This window comes from Alosa pseudoharengus, unplaced genomic scaffold (assembly GCF_046254945.1).
Source record: "Alosa pseudoharengus isolate Yale_2024_CS ecotype anadromous, Long Island Sound unplaced genomic scaffold, YU_APseudo_1.1 YU_APseudo_1.1_scf_20, whole genome shotgun sequence".
NCBI lineage: Eukaryota > Metazoa > Chordata > Actinopteri > Clupeiformes > Clupeidae > Alosa > Alosa pseudoharengus.
Genome location: NW_027468664.1, coordinates 12,857,294 through 12,882,375, shown reverse-complemented (window position 1 = coordinate 12,882,375; position 25,082 = coordinate 12,857,294). Strand labels below are relative to the sequence as shown.

The following is a 25,082-nucleotide window of genomic DNA, read 5'->3' as shown; positions in this document are numbered from 1 at the left end:
CGCTAAACTCGGAGGTAACGTTAACGTTACGATTTGAATTTTGCCACAAACTCAATGACTGGCCAGCTATGAAGCTATCTGTTTGCTGTAAAGTTACAAACTTGCAGCAGACTAAGCCAGGCTAGTTGCCATTGCCGCCACATTTCCCTGGCTTTAACGTTAGTAGCAACCACGTGGCTGAAGTCTAACGTTAGCTGTTACGTTAGCGACTTTTAAGACTAGGTGTGGTGATCTCAGTCTGACTGGCACGGATATTGGTATAGCCTTCTCTGCTGCTAAAAGGATAATTTAACTTTTATTGGGATTGGATATGAAATATATTGTTCTGTAATGGGCACTATTAAAATGAGACCGCTAGAGATATGCCTTAAGTTTAAGGGCTCTGACAAAGTTGGGTGTCGTCGGCGGTAGTTTTCCGTTTATGTGGAAAGCTACCGCCGACGAGATGTCACGGTGTGGTGTGTCTGATGCATGATAACGTCAAAATCGCTAATTTTTAAACACTAAGAAGGCTAGACACAACATGAAATTTTCGATCGAAGTATCATCAGTGTCTCTGAACTCCAGCATGTAAACATTGTTTGCGTACACATGTTTTGAACAATCCACTTGGTTTTTCTTTACTCGTCGCCGTCTTGCTAGTCAAGGAGTGAGTTGTCCAAAACCTTTCTGTTTAGTAAACGGTGTACATGAAGAATATTCTCAATGCTGTGTAGAGACATTGATGATACTTTGATCAAATTGCAAATTAATGTGGAATCTTGCACCAATGAAATCATGGGTTTTTGATTTATTTATCAACAGGATATGCACAATGCTCCTCAAAGTTCAATACCATCAACAAAGAAAATATCTAAAACTGCAGCCTGGGTTTTCATTCCTAAGTTTCATTGAAGAAGGTGAGCCTTTATGAGACCATGTATTCATTTTCTTGAATAAAATCACTCGTTTAATATGAAAATGAAATTGAATTTGACATTGCAATTCAACCAAAGTTCTGCTTTTGACTTGAATGTAACTGCTTTGAAGTCATGGTTAAATCAAGTGCACCTTGCAGCTGTTAACTTTGCTATACATGTATAGTTAGCCAGCCACCACCCTACCAGCATTACACCATGTGACCAAACAATGGCCCATTGTGTGCATAGCATTGCACTGGTATCCATCCAAAAGCTTAAGAATGGTGTTTACAATTGTGTAATATTGGAATACTGAATACTGTTGTAAGGAGAGCTCAGTGGTAAAACTAGGAAGACATATAATGAACAACTTTTGCTTGCACACTTATGCTTTTAGGTTGAGACAGCCTTTCTTAATGTTCACAGAAGTAATGAATTGATGGGATCTAATGTTATCTTGTCTTTTTCAGTCAAGAACAAGTTTGGGATCCCTCCATCTACTGACCTGCAGTTCTTTGATGATTCGGACACTGTGATTGATGATGAAGTGATCCATGACTTCCTTGAGGCTAACCCAAATGTCTGTCTGTTGGCCAAAGATGAGGGATGTGAAGGTACTATAAGGCGTTCAGCAAACAGTTAATGTGTGCACATCCCACCTTCTGGCAGGTGCAGGACAAAGGAAACTATACTCAATTTTGCCTGAAGAAGACCCAGCAGGGTCGAAACGTTGCATTACATATTGGGAGTCAAAAGCAGTGTTGCGGACATTATCTTTTTTCATTAAGGTACTATAAGGGCCTTATTCACCCGGCGGCCATTACGAGGCTGAGGGGTACACTTGCCATTACACCTCAGTCCAGCAGATGATGGTGGTAATTCACTCTGTTTGCAAAAAACTCACTGAAGAAAAACAGGCCAGTGAACCCTTCTTTTTCGGTGAGCTTTTTTTTTTTTGGCTGTTTGCAAACGGAGTGCACCATCCTAGGCTATGCTAAGATGGTAAATGTGGCCCTATTCTGTGTGCCGTGCTGAACCGTGTAGTGCCGTTAGGTACCGTCCCGTACTATGTAGGAATGTCCACGCTGCTATAAGGTGATAGCAATAAAATGTATGGTTAAAATGGATAATAATTTAACTTCAAGACTACTTTTAGTTAGCCATGTAACCCATCTTGGTTTTAAACAAAGACACTATCCCCTCCCCCAATGGAATGCTAATGTGCTGGTTTAAGGCCTATCACTTACACAAGACAAAGGATGCTACCTTGATATAATGTATCCATGTATCATGAAATGTAAATGTATTCATGTCTGGTATCATTTTGATAGTCTCATTACAAGGATTGTAATGATGTGATTGTGAGAATGTTTGGAACATTCTATAAGTGATATTTCTGATATATAAGATATCTCTCCTCATGCTATTCTGACAAGAATGCATAGGTGTGAAGTGGGTGTGAGTAGGTGTGTCTGATACCAACTGTAGAACCAATCAAGTGGGCTTGTTCTTGGCGCCACTTTGTTCTTTGTTTAAACCATTTAAAAGTAACTAAACTGCAATGTTTGTGAGATCAGATTTTCAAGATTAGAGCATGGAGAACTGAGAGAGAGAGGGTGATCCTACAGAGGCCATGGCCTTGTGCCATGGCCTGGGCTAGGCCTACATAGACCTTTTTTTGTACTCTCTCTGCTTGTAACAGAATAAACCTGATTCCTGAGTTTTTCCTGAAGTTCGCCAGTCTAAGATTAATATTAAGTAATTATTCACATACAATTACTTTCATGGAGGTTCCAACCGCAGAGATAATATACTTTTGTCGCTGATTCTAAGACGCCGCAGTTTTTTTTTTTTTTCTTTTTCTCATCGCTCTGGTGACAGCTCCCAAGTTAAGGACGCTTTTTATCTGCATTTCTTCTTTGGTGATGAACGAAGGTGGATCTGTAAATCCGGGCGGTTCCTACTAACCACAGTTTGGAATGGGCGGTAAGATATCGGAAAAGGCATTCTGAGTGAGTAGACATTTTGGCAAAACCGTAACTTAATAGTGGACACAAAATTGTGCTTCCCCGATTTTGGCAATATTTTGGCAAAACCGTAATTTAATAGTGGACATAAATTTGTGCTTCCCCGATTTTGGCAAAACGTCGCACAAGACGAATTAATCCATATTTTGTAAAGCGTCTATATATGTGTTGGATTGAAGTCCAATGGTGCCTCTTTATTGGATATAAGGAGTAAATAGATTAGCGAGTGTGCTAGGCAGCTCAGTATTAAACACGGTGGTTCGTGTGCAATCTATTTTTCGCGGGTTTTAGGGACATCATGTCCTAACAAGCTACGTAGCTTATGCCCCTTTGTGTTTACAGAACATTTTATTCCTTCACTACCAAAACAGAATATTAGACAGAACTTGGTGCTGCCCTTTTTGTTTTTATCACCAAGAGCGTATGAGCGGCTAGAATCCAAGCTAACACTAGTCTTGTTTTGTTTTTGAGTAGATGTGGTGTTTTGTTTTAGGCTACATCTACACTCAGATGATGAATCCAGGATTTTTGTCGTAATCTTTTTCAAGTGTGCAAACAGCATAAGCTCAAACAGCATAACCTCAAGAGAGCATGGTTAGGCCTCTTTTAAGTACGCCTGAGCTAACTAGCTGCCGCTAGGGGCGTCTAGATGTCTTTGTGAGCTAATATGAGCTAACTGAAAAGGCTTGACTAAACTTCTTTTGTTCTTTTAAGCAGGAAATTCTTCCTGCAGCCCGTTTAAAGTTGTCCTCCAGCTCCATGGAGCTGTGTGTGTCTGTGTGTCCAGTATGAATGAATGCGCGTGTGGGCCGGCCCTGTGTGTGTGAAATTTGTTTATTTCGTTATATGTGTTTGTTTCCATTTTTTGTTTCAAGTCCTTCTTTGTTTTCTTGGGTCAAAAGTTTTCACACCTTTTGCTATCTTATCTCACTGCCTTTGTTCTAGCAGCACTGTATTCTATAACCAACCCCCCAGCTTCTCCCCCATGGACACAAAAGGAACTTCACTGGGGAGATATGAACCTAAGAGGAGTGATAATGGGAAACCATTGTTGATTTCAACCATTTTCTTTCTTTCATTTGAGGGACATCTTTTGGGTTTAACATGTTAAGACATATTTTTTTTTATTTTTGCTTGTATGCCAATGGGAAATGTTTGCTACATGTTTACGCCTTGTTTGATGTGGGCAAATGTTCAATTGAATGGATTCATACCCACAACTTGAGTTTCTTTCTGTTTGAAATTACCTTTTATTTGTTTTTAGTTTGTATTTTTTTGTTATAGTTAAGAAACTATAAAAAGGGGGAGATAGATGGTATTGAATTGAAATACCATCTAAGTTTACTGGTTTTATTGCTCAAACGGTCATTTTTTAAATGCCTACTGTTTTGTTTTACTGACCCTCACTTCTAATGCAAAATCTCTTTAAAAGACATGCAGGGGTACCCTACCCACGTGAGTCTGTGGATTATTTTTCTTTTAAACATCTAAACTTAACCAAAGTTTATTTATTTTCTTTATATTGGCCTTTTGCCAATAGATGCAAATGTGTAGTCTCTGTTTGGAGATAAATAGCCCTGCTATGTTAGAAGACCCATGCTGTAGGTGTGACTGTCTCCAATTGAGAAACTGAATACATTAGCATACTGTTGTTGACTTGTGAATCTGCATTCACGAGACACTGTTTGACTCTGTTTACACTCATGCTAATGTCTCTCAAAGTTGTTGTGAATCCACTCTCCAGAATCTCTTTCATGCCAGAAGGGACAAAGGGAGGTGTGACATGCCTTTGTCTTCGACTACCACTACGCAAACATCTCAAGAAGATCCTTTCAAGATGGCGAATGGCTCCACCAACCAGGCTCAGCTACCACGCCAGAACAGCAGCCGTGGAGACCAGGCCATGCCACTGGACGAGATTGATGGACCAGACAACTCTGCCCTGGGCTCAGGTACAGCCAGCAGCAGCGGTCGGGGCTGGGCCATGTCATGAGACGAAACTGGACGAGACTCAGGAACCACAGGTCCAACGGAACCTGTGGCAGAACCAACTGCCATGGAAGCAACAAAACTGGACTGACTGAAAGCAACGAAAGGGGGTGCCGAAAGCAGCATCGCACTCCGCATCATCAAAGACACTCATCGCACATTGTTCATGGACTGTTTGGACTGACACAAGGGTGCACGCCGAACGCGGCCTGCATGCACACCCTTTGCACTCGCACACACTTACACTGCAACAATGCAGACACATTCAAGTTTCATAAGAGAACCCTTCTTCAACGGAAGAGAAACGCAAGAAGGGATGTATGCTGAACGCTGCTTTCCTTGCTCACGCACACACTTACATTGATTATGGACTGATTATGGACTTTATAAAAAAAAAAAATTGTAAAATTGTTCAAGAAGGCTCATGTTATGGAATCTTATTTTAAACTTCAAGTCATTCAGACTTGAAAAGGGGGAATTGATAGCAATAAAATGTATGGTTAAAATGGATAATAATTTAACTTCAAGACTACTTTTAGTTAGCCATGTAACCCATCTTGGTTTTAAACAAAGACACTATCCCCTCCCCCAATGGAATGCTAATGTGCTGGTTTAAGGCCTATCACTTACACAAGACAAAGGATGCTACCTTGATATAATGTATCCATGTATCATGAAATGTAAATGTATTCATGTCTGGTATCATTTTGATAGTCTCATTACAAGGATTGTAATGATGTGATTGTGAGAATGTTTGGAACATTCTATAAGTGATATTTCTGATATATAAGATATCTCTCCTCATGCTATTCTGACAAGAATGCATAGGTGTGAAGTGGGTGTGAGTAGGTGTGTCTGATACCAACTGTAGAACCAATCAAGTGGGCTTGTTCTTGGCGCCACTTTGTTCTTTGTTTAAACCATTTAAAAGTAACTAAACTGCAATGTTTGTGAGATCAGATTTTCAAGATTAGAGCATGGAGAACTGAGAGAGAGAGGGTGATCCTACAGAGGCCATGGCCTTGTGCCATGGCCTGGGCTAGGCCTACATAGACCTTTTTTTGTACTCTCTCTGCTTGTAACAGAATAAACCTGATTCCTGAGTTTTTCCTGAAGTTCGCCAGTCTAAGATTAATATTAAGTAATTATTCACATACAATTACTTTCAAAGGTTTTACGATAGAGGTAAATTGTAGCCTACTCATTAGGCTACTCGTTACTCTTAGCTTTCTTTCGTTCTTGGCAGATGTAACCGAATATGAATGTGAAAGATTTGCCTTTCAGGGCACGAACGGTCAAAAGCACAAAGTTTTAGAAATATCCTGGCGTCATTTCTACAGACTAGGAGGAGTTTTCCATTGTCGTAGCAGTAGCACATTTTAAAAGTGGGCCTATAGCCTACACAATCTGTGTACATAGAACTTCTTCTCCCCTTACTTCTCCTGAAATATATAAATATATATAAATATATAAAACTGGACATAGGCAGTCATCTGCTTCAAAGACCGTAAGGCTAATAATAGCGGTGTCCTCACAATTTACTAAGGTGATTTTCTACTCTTCTGGCGTATTGTGACAGGAGAACCATGCCAACTTTGGATGCGGTTATCTTAGCGATACTTTTTGCAACACCCTCAATATACATATCATTGGAAAGCTTAGTCAATGGTCGTTCATGTGAGCACATTAACTTAATTTTGTACATTTTACCAAAACGACTGGTTTCGCCTTGCAGGGTCACATATATGATATAAATGTTTAATTTCTTGCTACCGTGATCGGTTTCCTCAGAATATCATGTAGGCTCTGAGTTTGAGGTCCAGGTACAGTATTCAGTCATCCTACCACTGACAGATCACAACATACAACGTTTCTTTCTAGCTTTTTAAAAAATAAACTTAGCAGTTTGGTTTTCCTTAGGGTCTATGTAACCTTTTCTAAAATGGTTCTATTATAATTTATATATTGTGATCTATATTATTAACGCAAGAGGCTGCAATGTATATTGTATAATATATCGTTTTTGTCTGATATGAAAGCCTGGGAACCTTCTGCCAGGTTGCTTGTTACTGTATTTGCATGTGTGGTAGTGAGTAGTTTGTGTGATGAACTGAGATGTATTTTATGTCTGCATCCATATAATTGAAACTTGAATAGGAATTGTTTCCTTTTCAGATTTTACGCCAACACATTATTCTACACCAAACACTTCATCTTTGAGTCCAGCACATCAGTCCAGTGCAGAGAGAGCCCACACTTCTGCAAAAGATGATGATGCTGCTGAAATGGCCAAAAAGGTGGAATTTTAAAATTGACCTCTTTACTAAACTAAATTTACTGTTTAGTCTGCACAGTTTGTAGTACATGGTACTGTCATACATCAGTGAACATCTTACAATTTGACTTTCTCAATATGCTGGCCCGCATCTGAATCTTTAAGTTGTGTTACGTTCTGTGTTCACATGCTCATCATTTTGCTTGTTGTTTAACTTTCAATGATAGATAGTCCAGGAGGCCCTGGAGACGAATGCTGGCGGTCAAGATATAATGGAGGAGTATAGAAGAACAAAGACCTTAACACACAGCACAAGACGACATCTCGTCAACATATTGGTCAGCCATATGGTTGAGAAACATGGGTAAGTTTTCCTTTGAATAAATCACAATAGGCCAAAAAGAGTAAACTATCCAAAAACTGTACTTGTTTCTATAATGCATTCCAGGGTTTCCTGCAGAAAATGTGTTGGTCAAGGTGTAATGTCCTAGCACATCCCTTCAACTCAGTTTAGCAGTTGTTACGTCATGCAGTCACGAGTAATGAAATTAAGTGAATGATTTGGGTGAATGTTCTGATTAAATGAAAATACTCTGTTAGGGCCTCACTCAATATGGCATAAGTAATATTGTTGTGCTTATTAGTTAAAATGTTATGGTAAAACTGTCTATGTTGATTGTGGTCACATGCTTTGTAATGGCTGTGCATTCAATGTGTAAATACTCTTCTATTTTGTTACTTATGTTTGTCTGTATGCATTTTCCAACTACCTGTAGGAGGGTCCCAGTTCGCATGCAAAGAGAAAAATACGGACTTGGCATTGTGACCCTTTTCCCAAATCTCAGGGATCCTTTCTCCACCAAAGGCTATGTAAGATTTCTCATATTATACAATTGTAAATACCATAATCAAAGTCCTTTTAGGCAAGTCCCTCCACTTGGCGGCCATATTCCAACGATTTTTGGGTACTTATCGGGCATCTAAGGGGTGTGTAGATGTGTAGATAACGTTACAAACTAACCCCATGCATTTCTATGGAGGATTTTTTGAGTACTGTGTCTACTCATTAGAAAGTCTCTTGTATAATGATCGAAGGTATGGTTAACAATTGATTTTTGATAGACCTGATCTACATTATTTCACAGGAACACTTCTATGATGGTGTAAGTGGAACTGGCTACCTGGCATGGCGCCTAAAAACTGTGCAGAGAAAAGTTACAAAGCGTTCGGTCGGGAACAGCCCCCATGGAGCCTTGCTGGGAGGTCCCAGCCTAAAGAGGAGTATCACAGCAGAGCAACAGGCAGATGGTGATGCGGTCAGAGAAGCCATATCGTTACTTTCATATTCCAGTGATGATTCAGTGATCCGCAGCAAGATGAGGGAGACCTTTCAGCATCGTCATGAGCTTGTCCATAATCCAGAGATGACCACTGAAGTCCTGAAAACGTATCCAAGATTTCTGGATGTGAAAGGATTGGTAAGTGTATCTGCTAATATGTGCATATTATGTTTTTGGATATGTTTGTAATTACCTCATGACTGAAATTATTCTTTTGATTTCCCTCAGATAAATCAAGATTTCACACTCCTATTTGGAGAGGATACATCCTCCAAGTTATTAGAGAAGTGGGACTCTACCTTCAAATGCAAAATCATTGAGGAAGCAAGATGCTTAACTCAGACTCACACTGTACGCCACCTTTTGATGTCTGCGGAGAACCAAGACACTGAACCCAGTGCTGGTAAGCAGATTTATATTTCATAGTAGTATCAAACAAAACCATACAACAGCAATTCCAAAAAAGGCGGGACATTGAGTAAACCGTAAATAAAAACAAAATTAAATTATTTTTAAAACATACAAGCCACATTGTTAATGGGTAATAAAATAAAATGAAATAACTTTTCATTCTTTTGGGGGATATGCATCTGTTGTCCTGTGCTCATACAAAACTAGGTTGCCAGTTTACCTTAATATCTGTGAAATGTATTTCCTTGTCCTGTCTTAAGCATTATTCAACTTTTGTTGCCCCAGTCCTAACAACTTTTCTGAGATGTGGAATCAAATGTCTGTGGTAACCTCACATGGCACTCTCGCCCACTGGTGATTTTAACGCTGATCACACTTGCTATGGGCATGCACACTTTCTATGGTTGGGCATATCCCAGAAGAACAATGCATTGGCCCCTTTTGAACAAATGATATGATGCTTGCACTATTCTCAATCAGTATATGGTTTGAATGTTTTGAAAATCATGGCGTTTTGTTTTCATTGATGTTTTACACAATCTCTGAAACGGACTTGATTATCTTTCTCCTTAGAATGGGACTCAGATATAGCTACTCTACTGCTCTTAGTACACCTCCTCCCACCTCAACCTATCGGCAAGAAAGCTGCGAAGATCAGTGCAGATGCTGCGTCCGAAAGGCTTGTTGTTTATCACAAGGTAATACATTTGGCATTGTCATGTTTGACTGACCATAACATTAGCACTAGATTTTAAAAATAAGTGTGTTTTCATCATTTCATGACAGTTGTTGTGAAGGGATTGTTTTTTGTTGTTTGTTTTGAGAACTGCATTAATCATTTCCTGCTCTATTTGGCACAAAATGTTGGTATTTTGTGTTGAATTTAGGCAAAGCATTTGCTGTATTTAGCTATTGAAGTGGTTCTGGCTCAGTGGTTTTTATTGGATACTGTACTTTATATTGGATTATAGTGAATTTGTAACTTTTTTCTTCTTGTGTTCAGTCCTGTTGCAGTTTTGAAGAGGCTCTCGGCAAACGTGATCACCACCATCCATACCTCCTTGCTGTCGGAAGAAACCAAAATCGGACCGACCAGTTCTACATTGCCTTGGACAAAAAGCTGATTCCTTGTGAGGCAGCAAGTGCAGTGGGTGCATTTGATGAACTTTTTAAATTGCACTTTGTTTTCACTCTGGCATATGACGACGCACTTAACAACTTCTACACATTTGTGCAGACAACTGTATACAACATTGACATTGGAAAAACTAAAGAATCACCAAGGGTCAGAGAATTCCGTGCAAAGCTGTTGAACTAGTTTTTTTTTTTTATTTGACTTTTGCTTAACCTTAACGATGATGAAATGTTTTAGATGTCAAGAATTGCATGGAACCAGTCAGGCGTTGATATCCCATTTGAAATTTAAACATGGTTTCTATCCTACCTCAAAGCAAAGATTAATGTGTTCTCAAGAAACATGCCGTAAGCAGTTTCACACTTATTCAGGTTTTAGGAAACATTTGGAAAATACACATGAAGCTAACAACACTAGTGCAGACTGTAGTCACAATTCCCCTCCTAGTGAGAACATTTCTGAGCAAATGGAGACAGACTTGCCAGAAGTAAATAATTCAATTTCAACAAGAGATGAATCCGAGAATAGGAGCTCTGTTCCTTCGACTGAACGCCTCAATAGTGTGTGTGCTTCCATAATTGCAAAACTTCAGGGTAGTGGTGCTTCTAATAATTTGGTCTCAGCTGTTGTTGGTGATCTTGAAGAATTTACAACAGAGATGCATGATCATTTGAAACAGAGTGCTTTGTCAGTTGTACCATCAAACAGTCCGTGGTCAAAGAAAGTTGAACAAAGCTTTGAACATTTCGAAAACCCTTTCTCTTTTTTAAATTCAGAGTCAAAAAGGGTTAAGTATTTCAGAGAGAAATGGGGAGCTGTTGAACCACTTGAACTTACCTTAGGAGTTCGGTTTGATAGCCGTCGAAACAAGACTCTGGGAACGTATGACCAAGTTCAAGTTAGAGACACTTTTGTTTACATAGCTATATTAGAGACACTGAAGTTTATGTTCTGCAACTCTGATATTTGTGAACAGGTCTTAGCAGGCACCACAACACGCCCACACACTTATGAAGATTTCAAAGATGGAAGTTACTTCAAGAAACACACACTATTCAGTAAACATAAAAATGCTCTGCAAATACAATTGTATTATGATGATTTTGAGATGGCAAACCCCCTTGGATCAAAACATTCAATACATAAATTAGGCTGCCTTTACTTTATCTTAAGAAATTTGCCACCCAAATGTAATTCTGCCATTCTTAATATACACCTTGTTAGTCTCTTTCATAGTCAAGATGTGAAGAGATATGGTTTTGATACAATTCTTGAGCCCTTGATTCGTGACATCAGAACTCTTGAAAATGAAGGAATAGACTTGCCCATCTCCTGTGAAAAGGTCTATGGAACCATTTCTCAAATAATAGGAGATAATTTAGGAATGAACGGAATACTTGGTTACAATGAGTCATTTAGTAGCACTTACTATTGCAGATTGTGTATTATCGACAAACTTACTGCTCAATCAGTTTACAGTGAGGACCACCCCTCAGTTGTTGTTCGTGATGTTGATAATTTTGAGAGGCACTGCAGGGATCTGCATTTGGACCCACAGCTGAAGTCTGTGTATGGGGTGAAGAGGCATTCAACCCTCAATGAGTTGAAGTATTTTCATGTTGTCAATAATGTTTCTGTTGACATCATGCATGACCTTTTAGAAGGGGTTGCTCAGTTTGAGCTTAAGTTGCTTTTTCAACACCTTACTGATACCGTTATTAGTAAAGGTCATCTTCTTTCAAGGATTTATTCTTTTGACTATGGTGACATGGAGCAAAGAAATAGGCCCACAAATGTGAATCTGGATTCAAGTGGCAATGGCATCGGGCTGAACTCGATTCAAACATTCTGCCTTGTGAGGAACGCTCCCTTGATCTTTGGTGATCTGGTGGAGGCTGAGAACCAGCATTGGAGATTGATGCTACTTCTGTTGCAAATAATGAATATCGTGTTTTCCCCTCGTTTTACTGAAGCCATGACTATATATTTGAAACATTTAATTCTTGAGCACCATGAGCTTTTTAAGACCATATACCCACACCGGAACTTGTTGCCAAAACATCATTTTATGATTCATTATCCGTCTTGTTTACGTAAAATTGGCCCTTTGTTACATATGTCCAGCATTAGGTTTGAGGCTAAGCATAAATTATTTAAGAACACTTTGAAAAATTTTAAAAATATCACAAAATCCCTCGCAAAGAAACACCAGTTGGCAGTAGGCTATCATTGGGAGAATCTTACACTGACAAGGAGAGAATTAGGTCCTATTAAACTATTTGACAACACTGATTATGACATAACACAATACTTGACCACATCAAACAAGACAAACAGCACAGTTTTTAGCACTACATGGATTAAATTGGATGGTTCGGAATACAAAGAGGGAATTGTTATTTGCACTGATGAGCAACCGGTTTTTTGTGAAATTTTAAAAATTTTATTGATTGATGATGACGTGTGTTTTGTTGTTGATGATTACTGACAATTTTAATGAGCATTTTCATGCCTATGAAATAAATTCTAGTGATGAAAGTTATTTTATTATTACATCAAAGGATTTCCATTTATACAAGGCTTTTGATGTCCAAACAGCCTATGGTTCTGGTGGTAAATATATTGTCCCTGTGCATTCCATTTTTTAAAATGCAGTCAATAAAATATTTTAAATAAATGGTTTAGTTTGTGCATTTATTCATTTAATTGTATCATATGAGTATCCATTTTTATTTCCCACTGCAATTTTGGTGGTGCCAAACCTGCTCGAGTTTGTACTCTGTGAGGAGTTGATTTGTTTCTGATAAGAGTAATAAGAAAACTCTGCTGGAGTTAATTATAAAACACTAGTTTGTACTCTGTTAGGAGTTGATTTGTTTCTGATAAGTGTAATAAGAAAACTCTGATGGAGTTAATTATAAAACACTGGCTTGGTGTTATAAAGTTTACACTAAAGAGTGAGGATTATATAAACTCTGCTACAGTGTTGAAATTAATACTCGTAGAGTGAAATTAACTCTGGCCGTTTTACTGTGTATCTTTAAAGCCTGAACATCAGCAGTCCTTCCATCTACAGTATCTTTACCCTCATAGCTTTCCTCCTCCTCCATCGTTCCTTGTAGCCTTGGGGTGCTTCCAGTCTTCTAGTGGGCAAGGGTCAGATGCTCTTTTCTGTAGGATGAACACACACTCACAGCATCCACATAGCATGTGTGTGGAGGTGTGAATAAAAAATGCACATTCTCTCTCTCTCTCTCTTTCTTTTTTCTGCTTTTCTTTATCCCCCTCTCTCTGTCCCATACTTTCTCTCTTTGAACGGCAGGAAATCCAATCAGCACTGTGTGGCTGCGTGAAATGAGAAGACCCCAGACACAGACTAATACGATCTCTCAGGCAATATGGAGTAACAGGACATGTCTGTGTGTGTGTGTGTGTGTGTGTGTGTGTGTGTGTGTGTGTGTGTGTGCACGTGCATGCGTGTGTGTGTGTGTGTGTATGTGTGTGTGTGTGTGTGTATGTGTTTGAGGGTGTGTGGCGAGGCAAGATATCATACCCAGATAAACAGACAAGCCTTGCCTTTGCATCTCAGATGAAATATGTATGTTGTGCTTCAAAGGTGAATCATCTGATGTGATGCTTTTCACCTCTCTTTCCTTCCTCTTGTCTCTGTCTGTGCCTCTCTCCCTCTTTCTCTCATTCTCTCTCTCCCTATCTCTTCCTCTCTGTATTTCTCCCTGGTTCTGTTCCCTCGTTTTCATTGCTGTGTGCTCTCTTTGTGATTAGTTTGTTTTCCTCCTGGTCCTCAATATGATTGTCACACACACACATGCACACACACACACACACACACATACACACACACACACACACACAAACACACACACACACACATACACACACACACACATGCACACACACACACATGCACACACACACACACACACACATACACACACACACACACTAAGGCTGAATAGGCTGGGGTGATGCGTCTTGTGTAGGTTACAGTAATGCCTCTGTCTCTCTCTCTTTCCCTCATTTCATAGTTTGGTAATGAAGATTATTGATAGGACAGAATCTGCACACTCTTAAAACGAATGTGCTGAAAACAACACAACTTGCATTGTTTTCAACACATCTCTGTGTCCAGATAAGGACAACACAGTTTGTGTTGTTTACTTTTTTTATATGTTACACAATATGTGTTGAAAAATAACACAATTTGCGTTGAAAACAACACAACTTGTGTTGATTCTGAACACACCCCTGTGTCCAGACAGGGACAACACATTTGAGTGCAGCTCTGGTGTGCATGTGTCTGGGAGAGAGGGAGAGAAGGTGACAATCTCACTTTAGCCTAAAACAAGGCTGAGCATATATCACACACAGTTCAGAACATAGATTGTGTACAACCTCCTCAGAGTGCTCTTTAGCTTGTTTCACCTGACCCACCCGCAAACTACAATATTATCCTGTAATCTTACCCAACCTCACCCAAACTACAATATCATCCTGTAATCTTACCCAACCTCACCCAAACTACAATATTATCCTGTAATCTTACCCAACCTCACCCAAACTACAATATTATCCTGTAATCTTACCCAACCTCACCCAAACTACAATATTATCTTGTAATCTTACCCAACCTCACCCAAACCCACGGGTCAACCTGCTAAACCCAATGGTGGCGGGAAGTTTATTACACATTGACTTGATACTACGTGTCCACACATATTAACAAAGCTAAAGCAACAAGATGGCAGGATTGCTCTAATCTATTTTACAGCGCACTGGAACATTAAGAAGAGGCAAAAAGAATGAGGAGAACTGAGGATAAGTCATCAAGTGATTACGACGAGGAAGAAAAGGAAGTTGGACACCCTCGGGTCCACTCAGGCACTCTGACCATTTTTTTTTTCATACTACAAACCATTCAGTTACGTGCTCACATTTGGTTTCACTGGTAAGTTGCTTTCGATAAAAGTGTCGGCCAAGTAGCTAAACGTAAAATGTTTTCCATCAAATGTCTTTCTCCATTGATTGCTCATTATATTTGAATCCGTGGCTGTGTTTCATTGGTGAGGCATGGCTTGGAATTGGTGATGGGGGTGGGAGAAGGGAGGTGGGGTAGTTAACTGGGTCTATGCAATTAATCCCCCTGCCCTATCAACCCCCACCCCCCCCCCCCACCACCGCCCTGTTCCATTAAAAAAGAGTCATTAAAACCGCACCGCCACGACATTTCATAATTAAAACTCTGAACGGAACACAAAGCCTTGGCCTCATTAGCATTGAGCCCGAGTGCTTGGCTGCGTTGTTTGCTCGGCTGCCTTAAGGAGCCGCACCTTGCCACGCACACACGTTACGATTAATATCGAATGCCGGAATGGGTAAACAAGTGGAGCGCGGCGCAGCGGACAAGGTTGCCTATCTGGTTGGCTAGAGTGCCGTGGCTAAACCTGTCATGGCCATTGAAGACAGGTCATGTTACATTAACAAGGTCTAAAACATTAATGAAATTAAATAAATATATTTTTAGGTATTTATGTATATATAATTTATAGCATTCTCATAGAAGTTAATCTCTCAAAAATAGGATAGTCCAAAGAGTGGGTATTTGGCTAAGTAGCTAGCGCAGGCTCAGAAACTTGTCTTCTTACCTGATTCAAGTTTTGTGTTTTTGGACCAGACTTTTTCCCCCTCGCATTCCCCAATCTTGTTTTTGTTACGTGTGTTCATATGCATAATGATTAACAATGCAGCTCATATCACGACATGTCCATTGGCATTTCTGTTAGGCCGTAAACTACGCGTGAGCACCCATCCATCTCGGAAATCACTAAAGGCCATTACTTTCCATCAATTTTTACAGCAAGACCACAACCGGCGTCCCATTGCATCACCATGAAGAGCCCTACCAGGATAATGAGAAGCTATTGATTCCTGTGGATCCTGAATGGGTAAGAGGTGGGGGACTGACTGTGCCTCTGCAGTCGAAATAACGTGTTGTTTCCATAGACATGATTAATGGCATTTACAGTGAGAGAATCCAGTGGTATTTTGCAAGATGAAAAACAGGCATTCAAATGGCATTAAACTTGTTCAGCAAGGGTAATAATTGATGGATATCTTCATAATGCTTTTCACCATTGCTCTTTTTTTCTCGCATTAACAAATGTTTTTCTTCTCTCCTATTTTTTTTTCTTTCTTTTTTTTTGTCTTTGTTCAGATTTCATCAACCATCTGGAGAGCTAGCTCAATATTTCTAAAAGCGGTTTTGAAAAGAGACCCTTGAGATAAAATTGGAGACGTGTCTGTGTTGATATTGCTGTATTTTATGTGTGTGTGTGTGTGCATTAGTTTCTTGTCAGATGTGTGTGTGTGTGTGTGTGTGTGTGTATGTATGTGTGTGTGTGTGTGTGTGTGTACTCCTGTTTGTGTGTGTGTAAAAATATAGAGCTTTGTCTTTTTTGTCCTGTGTGTGTGTGTGTGTGTGTGTGTCATTAAAGTAGTGCCAATGTTGTCTCTGCCTCCTTCCCTGGCCCTCCTCCTCAGATGTCTTCTGATGGGACGTTATTATCTATGCTTAAGTGTGTGTGTGCGTGTGCGTGTGTGTGCAGTGTTGGGGAGTAACGGAATACATGTAGGCTACCAGCATTACATATTCAGAATACAAATTATGAGTAACTGTATTCCGTTACAGTTACAATTGTACGATCGCAAAAGCCACGCCCCCTAGTTATTGTTACTACGCCCGTCAAACTCAGACAGGAGTTGTCTAGAAATTCAATGGTAACTGTTACAGTAGCTGTTAAGACTTTGTAAAAGTTACAGCACAAGAGGCTCTTTTAGAGCCACGGACCTAAATTCATTCACAATCCGTTGAAAGACTGCAGTATAACATGGAGACACATGTATAAAAACTCATATTTAGCTTTGTTGGGTGACAAACTTAAATGGGAGGCGAGTGTGATTCACTGATATTAATATTAGCTGTGCTAGATAGACTTGCATGCATGTTACAAGGACACTGGGCCATGTCATGTAAGGAACATGGTGCTGCCAAAAAACGGAAACATAGCCTACATTGCAGAGTCACTTTAACTTTATTATTATATGGTGAAATGTTACACTACTGTACACAGCCCACTGATCTATAAAGATCAGTGGCACAGCCCATGCTTCTCTGATGTGACGAAGCTAGCATGTTATTAGCAGCTGTTAGCTAACTATGCTAACGTTAGTTATCTACAAGTCTCCTCCAAGTGACAATCATTTTATATCAAATGCTGGCAATGCTGAAAACAATTAACATCCTTATTTATCTTGTGTTGACTGTGTGACTTAATCCACAGATGTGGTGGAGCACTGTTTCGTTATGGTTTGCTAAGGAGTAACCCTTTGCTTTAAAATAGTGGAGATCTGGGATGAGAGAATTTAATCTAATTTAACACAATTACAGAAAACGTAATCAAGATTGAAAGGCATTTTTCTGTGTATCAGTGTTGTGTTAATCCCACATATGTCATTTGACTGTCCTTTTCAACTCATATCACTATAAAATCCCATAAAACCGGACAAATATCAAGGCTCCCAATACATTTCTATGGAGCCGTAAGGTGAAGTTGACGGGCCATGTCTGCCTGCACGGAGCTACTGGACTGCCATTGGCTCATCTGCGTTCGATGGGCGGGGTTTTGCGAAAGGTCAATTTAAATAGTTAGTATTTAGAATACAGTTACTTTGTTGAAACCAATGGTTTACATGATGATACTTCTCTGTTTCATACGTTTATTCTCTCTCTAAATAAATGAAGGCAACTCCATGCATTTCCCAGAAGCAATCTATGATGAAATTGCTTCCATGTTTAAATCCAAACCCTGCCGTCTTGCACTTGCCTCACATTGCACCCGTCAAAAAGCAGCCAGTGTGCATTATGGATGCACCATCGGAGACCTTGAAATAAAGTAAGTGAAGGTAACTCCTGTTCCTCACTGATCGTGGTTCCTGACGTCTGTTCAAAGGATATTTTCCCAAGTATTAATAGCTTACTTCAGCCAATCGGTTGCACAGTTTGCTAATCAATGAACAAAGCCTAGTTCACGTGTTGATTTAGACCTACAATAAAAACCATCTCTAAAATAGGCACTACATTCTGAGTTTTTTATTCTAACGTAAAATAGCTTTATGGCTTTTTTTTTTCTAATTATAATTATATTTTTAAAATGAATTATGATGCAGCCTCTGAAGAATTACTCTTGCAAGTAGCATATTTTAACATGCGGTTTTTGATTGTCATTACGCGATCACGTTAATTCTGAGAGCACTGATATACAGTACAGTGTTTACATTTCCAGGTTATTTGCGTCCCACCTGTCATAAAAGTAAAGTAGCCTACTATTAGCAGCTATTTTATAGTTGTATCAGGTAGCTTAGTTGACTGAAGAACACACCAGAATAGGTCTGTTTAGTAAGCAGGATTTGATAGCTGCATTCCTACACTTATAAAATGCCAATTCAATGCAGAAGTAATCCAAGTATTCAGAATATGTTACTCAGACTGAGTAACATAACGGAATATGTTACAAATTACATTTTCAGGCATGTATTCTGTAACGGAATACGTTTTGAAAGTATCCTTCCCAACACTGTGTGTGTGTGTGTGTGTGTGTGTGTGTGAAACAGTGTGAGTGTGTGTGTGTATGTGTGTGAGAGAAAGAGAGTGTGTCAGTGTGTGTGTGTGTGCTTATGTTTAAATGTTCATCTTTGCCTCTTTGTCTTGTATGTGTATGAGTGAGTGTGTACTGGAAAGTGCATGTGAGTGCCTGTGCATGTGTATCTGTATCTGTGTGCTTGTTCATGTTTGTGTCTATATGTGAAGGAAAGGAAAGCAGATATCCCATGGCTGGTTGTTTCCTGGATGAGCTTCCATGAGTGTGTCCATGAAGTGTGAATGTGTGTGTGTGTGTGTGTGTGTGAGTGTGTGTGTGTGTTTTCCTGGAACAAATCTGCGTGGCCGCCCGTGCCTATGCCTGCTCCTGTATCCCGTGCTTGTGCCTGTTCCGGCGGCGACATGAAAAGGTCACTGCATGATTTATGCCCCTCCTCGGAGAGCTGGATGGGGCCGCTTGTGTTTGTGATTTGGGGCCGCTTGCCCCTATCAAAATGAGAAACACGCCCGTGCCACCGCACTAGTAAACAAAATTACTACAGCACCAGCCTGGGTGAATGGAGTTGTGACAGGGTAGGGCATACGTGTGTGTGTGTGTGTGTGTGTTCTCTCCAGCTGCTGTATGGTGGAAGATGGAGTTGCTGCTGTTGTGTGTGAGAGTGTACACTGGAAACTGACCGTGTGTTTTTCCATCTGTAAAATAGTAATGCCATTTTGTGCACATGCTTTGGTATGTACATGTGTAAAAGGCCTCACCATGTGAGGGCCATGCCTCTGTATGTGTATTGTGTGTTTGCACTGCCACTGTCTTTAAGCAGCTGGCCTGGAGCTCAGTCACTGTCTGTGCTACTGTATACGCACATGGCTATTTGTATGTACAAGTGTAAAACGTCTAACCATGTGAGAGTATGGCTATGTGTGCATGTTCACTTTTGTATAAATAGGTGAAACTGCAGTTTTTCCCTTTATTTGATGTGTGTGACAGAGTGTGTGTCATGCCTCTGTGTCTGTGTGTGAAGGTGAGGGAGAAAGTCGGTATGTGTGTTTTTACCTTTTGCCTCTCTCTATGTGTGTGTTTGTGTGTGTGTCTCTCTCTCTCTCTCTCTCTCTCTCTCTCTCTCTCTCTCTCTCTCTCTCTCTGTGTATGAGTGTGCGAGTGTGTGTGTGTGTGCGCGTGCAGTGTCTTTGGCAGCGTTTCACTTATTTATGGCCCATTCTGATGTTTGTCTCCAGGCCAACATGACAGGTTGCCATGTCGGGGATATATATTCTTAACCACGCAGTGCCACCGAGGAAGCCCAGTGGAGAGTCTCCAGGCTTAATGCCCTCAACGATGGCCAGGATGACGTTATCCAAGGAGACAAGGTGGTCCGCTTCCACTGTCAGGAAGCTTTTAACCAGATAATGCTGCCTTTTTTTCTGCTGTAAAAGCATCTGCAACCACTCCCGATGGATGCCAAGGGGAAGGTGATTTAGCTTCGGAGGATAAGAGGGTGGGTTTTTCTTTTAGATAAAAATAAAATAAAATAAAATAAAAATGGCCTGATAACTATCACAGGAATGAAAATGGCTCGTGAAAATGTGAGAGTATCGCAATGTGTTGTATTGACGTGAAATGGACAATAGAAGATTGGCAAGCAACAAAAGCAGAATATGGTGGGGGAGGGGGGTTAGCATCCATCCCACACATTCACAAGCATCTGAATATATTGGCTGATACAGGCATGAATAGGCAGATAGGACAAATGAAGATGGATGAATAGAGAGATAAATGGATGGATTGATGGATAAACGAATAGATAGATATGTGGATTAATGGATAAAAGAGGGGTGAGGGGTGTGGATGAATTTATCAGCTGACTGACTAATGATAAATGCTCTCTTAAGATTGTGGATCCGCGGACAGTAAGACTAGCTTGCCTCTCTGATTGGCTGCCTGCTGGATATTAGCCAACTAAAGGTCATGGCAAGGTCGTGCCCTCCTGCAGTGCTGCTGACCTGCTTTATTAAATGAGGAGCCTGAATCACGTGCAACCCTCATATAGAAATCTGAACAGAGATACAGAGCTCCACAGAGAACACACTAAGTGGTCCATCCTGGGATTACACACACACACACACACACACACACACACACACACATGCCCTATACCAACAACCTTTCCCTTCTTGTCAGATTTAACCCCCTTAACCACCCCAACCCACACCAACCATACACACACACACACACACACACACACACACACCCTACGCCAGACCCGCTACCCTTCCCCCAGCTCTCCAATCATAGTGCACACAGGAACCCGTGGACTTGTGCTCTTTGCACCGTACCCCAACCCCCTCACCCCCCACCTCTCCACTGCGGCTACACCGCGCAGCATGTCAGGTCAATTAGCGCTGCTGCACTTACATCTTCCAGCTGACTCTTTTCATTAGAGTGGCTGGGCCTACAGCAGAGCCTCTGTGTGTGTGTGTGTGTGTGTGTGTGTGTGTGTGTGTGTGTGTGTGTGTGTGTGTGTGTGTGTGTGTGTGTGCGTGCGTGTGTATGTCTTTAAACAGCTGGCCTGGAGCTCAGCCATTGCCTGCGTATGGCTACACCATCCACTACACCACTACAAAGACCAAATACACACACACACCCACAGGATACAGTGCCCTCCACATTTATTGGCACCCTGAAGCTGAATAAAAAGAGGTATTAAAGAATTATCTTTAGGCAATTTATCTTGGTGTCACAATGAAAACAAATCCAACCTTGAAGGAAAGAAACATTTATTCTGAGGAACCAAAATACCTCATAAAGCAATACATATTTACAAACAAATAGACAGGTGCCACAAATATTGTCACCCTTGCATTTAATAGCTTGTAGTCCACTGGAGCTCCTGCAGATCACCTCCCACTGCCCACACACACACCATGGGAGCAGAGCTGTTTGGTTGCTGTTGAGCCTGTGTGTGGAGATGACGGAGAGAGTCAGTATGTGTGTTTTTGCCTCTCTATGTGTGTATTTGTGTTTGAGAGAGAGAGAGGACGAGTGTGCATCTCTCTCTCTCTCTCTCTCTCTCTGTCTTTCTCTCTCTCTGGTTCCAAGACTAGATATCTCCAATTTTTAAGGACATTCATAAGTCATTTTCTTTATTGTGCCCTTCACATAAAATCAATAAAATCGCAGCTGTGTTCTTTTGAGTAGGTAAACATAAAACCATTAACAGCAACCCGACTGCAGTTCAACTGATACGTCATGGAAAACAAAATAACAATGAAAATTCATTAAAATGGCAATATTAATTTTGTAACCAAACTCTTTAGCAGCTGAATTATTCTACTTTGATGTGTAAAAGAATGATATAAGAGGGCAATCCAGCTGGACACTATAAGTCTTTGCAATGCATCTGCTTTTACCAGGCCTGCTGACATTGAACTGACTGCGGGCAAAATCTGCCCTTAGTGTTTCCTTAGTCGTAACTCTCTGCCCTTTGCACTGCATGAACACTTGAATATATCCGAGTTATGTCTCTGAATGTTTATTAAGTATATCTGGACTGTTTTTTCAAAACTTTAACTTAAACTTTAACTTTTTATTTGTTGCACTCTTCACTCTTCACTTCACTCTTTGCACACTGCAATGTTGACTGCGTCTGGACAACGATTATTGATCATCACGTTATGCCTTTGTCTGTATCTGTTTTTAATGTCTGGATGATCAATGTCCAAACTTGTCCTTTCACTGTGATTTTCACTTGCTCGTCTTGGCTGTAAAGTATTTGAGGTGATCTGCATTGACTTCACAGCAGTCATAATAACAGAGATTGAGAATAATGAAAGGGGTAAGACAAGATTATGCTGCTGGTTTAACTCTAAAAAAGCAGCTGCCACAGGTCCTTCACTAAGTATTAAAGATCATCTAAGCGGATTTATGAGACTTAACTTTTCTTTTTCAACTGAAGTTCTGCTGCGAGTACAAGACAGTTTAAGGCATCTTCTCTCTCTCTCTCTGTCTCTCACTCTCTCTCAAATTCAAATTCAAAACGCTTTATTGGCATAGGATACATAGTCCGCTGCCAATCAGCAGGTGCCGGGATCCTGTCCCAAGACTATTGCGAGCCTCTCCTGCTCTTCTAAGGAGGAAGCCCGGGATGGCTTGGCCACGTCTATAAAAAAATCCATCCCTTTGGGGTGTGTACTTATCACAATATAGAAGTAAGTACACTTCTCTCTCTTTCTCTCTCTTGCTCCCTCTCTCTCTCTCTCTCTTTCTCCTTCTCTCATTCCTCTCTCTCTCTCTATCTCTCTCTCTCTCTCTCTCTCTCTCTCTCTCTCTCTCTAAGGGATCCCCTCTCGCTCCTCTATCATGAAGTTAGTTCTTCATGGCCGTTGTCACGCTCCAAACCCATTACTTCCTCCCCAGCGTGAGGGAGCCATTCTGCTGCACATTTGGAAACAATATGTCTGTTACATGCCGTGTCTCACGCTGATGGCTGTTGTCGCGGAGATTCATGGCTATTCAGTGCTGCTTGTCCACGCTACAGCTTAGACATCACATCACACACACACACACACACACACACACACACACACACACACACACACACACACGTCTTTTCGGAGGAATAAATTGCCTTCCTCTGTAAGGCTGGTGTGATGGTCTGTCACCTTTGCGACTCATCTGCGTGCTTTATAGAATGGGGCTCACGCCTCCCCGATATTTATTTGGTTCTCAGCGCCTCAGTCCTATAAAGAAAGAAATAAAGCAGGAAGCGGGGAAGAGAGCGTGGGATACGGGGGTGGGTGGGGTGGGGTGCGGAGATAGGGGTGTGTGGAAGAGGGATGGAATGGGGTTTGACTCAGGAGCGAGAGGGTATATCCATCTCAACACACATTCACCTTTGTCTCTCTCCATCTCTCTCTCGCTGTCTCTGTCACACACACACACACACACACACACACAAAGAAACACACTCTGACACATTAACACTGTAAATACCACATGCTCCCTTAAATCTTCACGCTTTACAAACACATACTGTAGAGGGATTCTGTATGCCTTTCCAACTCTTTCACTCTCTTACACACACACACACACACACACACACGTCGACTTGTCGACATTTGTAAATTACATTTGTAAATTACATTTGTAAATTACATTTGTAAATGGTAATTTAAAAGGTCTTGACATAGAGGAATGAGTTGAGGTGTTTAAGGTTGAGTTCAGAGGTCGACACTATATATATATTTTTTTTTTCCACCCTGTGGCCTATGAGTTTAACTTGCTTGAATTTAACCTGCCCACAAAACGTGAGCATGGGACATTGTGTGCAATTACATTGCTAGTCCATATTTAATTGCTGCAGTTTATACAAATATGTGGTGCTCCATTCTTACATATGATGTATTCAGCATATACCTAGGAATAAGAATGACAAAGAAGCTTATGTTTTCTTCTCATGTCATAATTTACAGCGCCATCTTTATGATGGACTTAAAACAACATTATGCAATTTCCACCCTTCCTGATTTATGATGGTAATGTTTGGCAACAACCATGTAGACATGAAAAAGGTTAACAATGCTTTTATCATATCTGCAGAGATCCTAGGCTGATAAATGTTATTACTCAGTGGCGTAACTATAGTAGGTGCAGCAAGTGCAGTCGCACCAGGGCCGTGACCTCCCGGGGCCCGTCGCTACCCCCGCCCTGCCTCCTTTTTTTTTTTTTTTAGAACTTTAGAATGTTAGAGCACGGAGAGTGAAGCGTACCTTTGACGATCTATCGGAAGATGAGCGCTTAACCGATGCAGAGAGATACTTCAAAGTGCAGGTATTTAATAAACTCTGGACATCATAATCAGTCAGCTCTCCCAAAGATTTGCAAGTATGCGAGAAACTTGGCATGTGTTTGAGTCTTTACGCCCTATGACCCTTCAACTCGCAGGTGATGATGAACTGCTTGAAAAGGCAAGACGTTTGTCAGACCATAGCACGGACATTGCACCAACATTCCCAACACAACTCCTCTCATTCAGGTCTTGCTTTAAAGCAGAGATTTCACAGAAGTCATCTATTTTTCAACTTGCCAAAATGCTGGTGGTAGATTATGACAGTGACAAGTTCTGAGTGTGCCACGACACTTATTCTAAAGATTAAGACAGTGTAACATCCACATTCGGGGAAGTGTGTACTCATGTTGTTTCTGACATTGCCTGTGACTGCGCAACAGCTAAGTGATCTTTTTCCAAACTCAAACTTATTAAGACCTATACCTAAGGAGCAGCATGGGGCAGGAGAGGCTCCGTGGGTTAGCCATCCTGTCCATTGAAAATACGAGA

The 25,082-nt window shown here is 40.7% G+C and overlaps 1 protein-coding gene across 1 annotated transcript; it reads left to right on the top strand.

Moving 5' to 3' along the window:
* Positions 1 to 677: 677 nt before the first annotated feature.
* LOC143136611 (uncharacterized) lies at positions 678 to 10,259 on the top strand. Its single transcript, XM_076297325.1, has 9 exons — positions 678 to 899; positions 1,370 to 1,513; positions 7,091 to 7,212; positions 7,418 to 7,554; positions 7,967 to 8,060; positions 8,336 to 8,668; positions 8,759 to 8,933; positions 9,515 to 9,639; positions 9,945 to 10,259. Exons 1-9 carry the CDS (start codon positions 752 to 754, stop codon positions 10,257 to 10,259), a joined length of 1,593 nt encoding a protein of 530 aa, XP_076153440.1. The 5' UTR covers positions 678 to 751.
* Positions 10,260 to 25,082: the final 14,823 nt, after the last annotated feature.

Bases quoted from the DNA above. Each gene is read 5' to 3' on its own strand.
- LOC143136611 (XM_076297325.1), top strand. From the start codon at position 752: ATGTGGAATCTTGCACCAATGAAATCATGGGTTTTTGATTTATTTATC. The intron at 1,514-7,090 runs GTACTATAAGGC...TTTCCTTTTCAG, and splicing joins CAAAGATGAGGGATGTGAAG to ATTTTACGCCAACACATTAT. The intron at 8,669-8,758 runs GTAAGTGTATCT...GATTTCCCTCAG, and splicing joins TTCTGGATGTGAAAGGATTG to ATAAATCAAGATTTCACACT.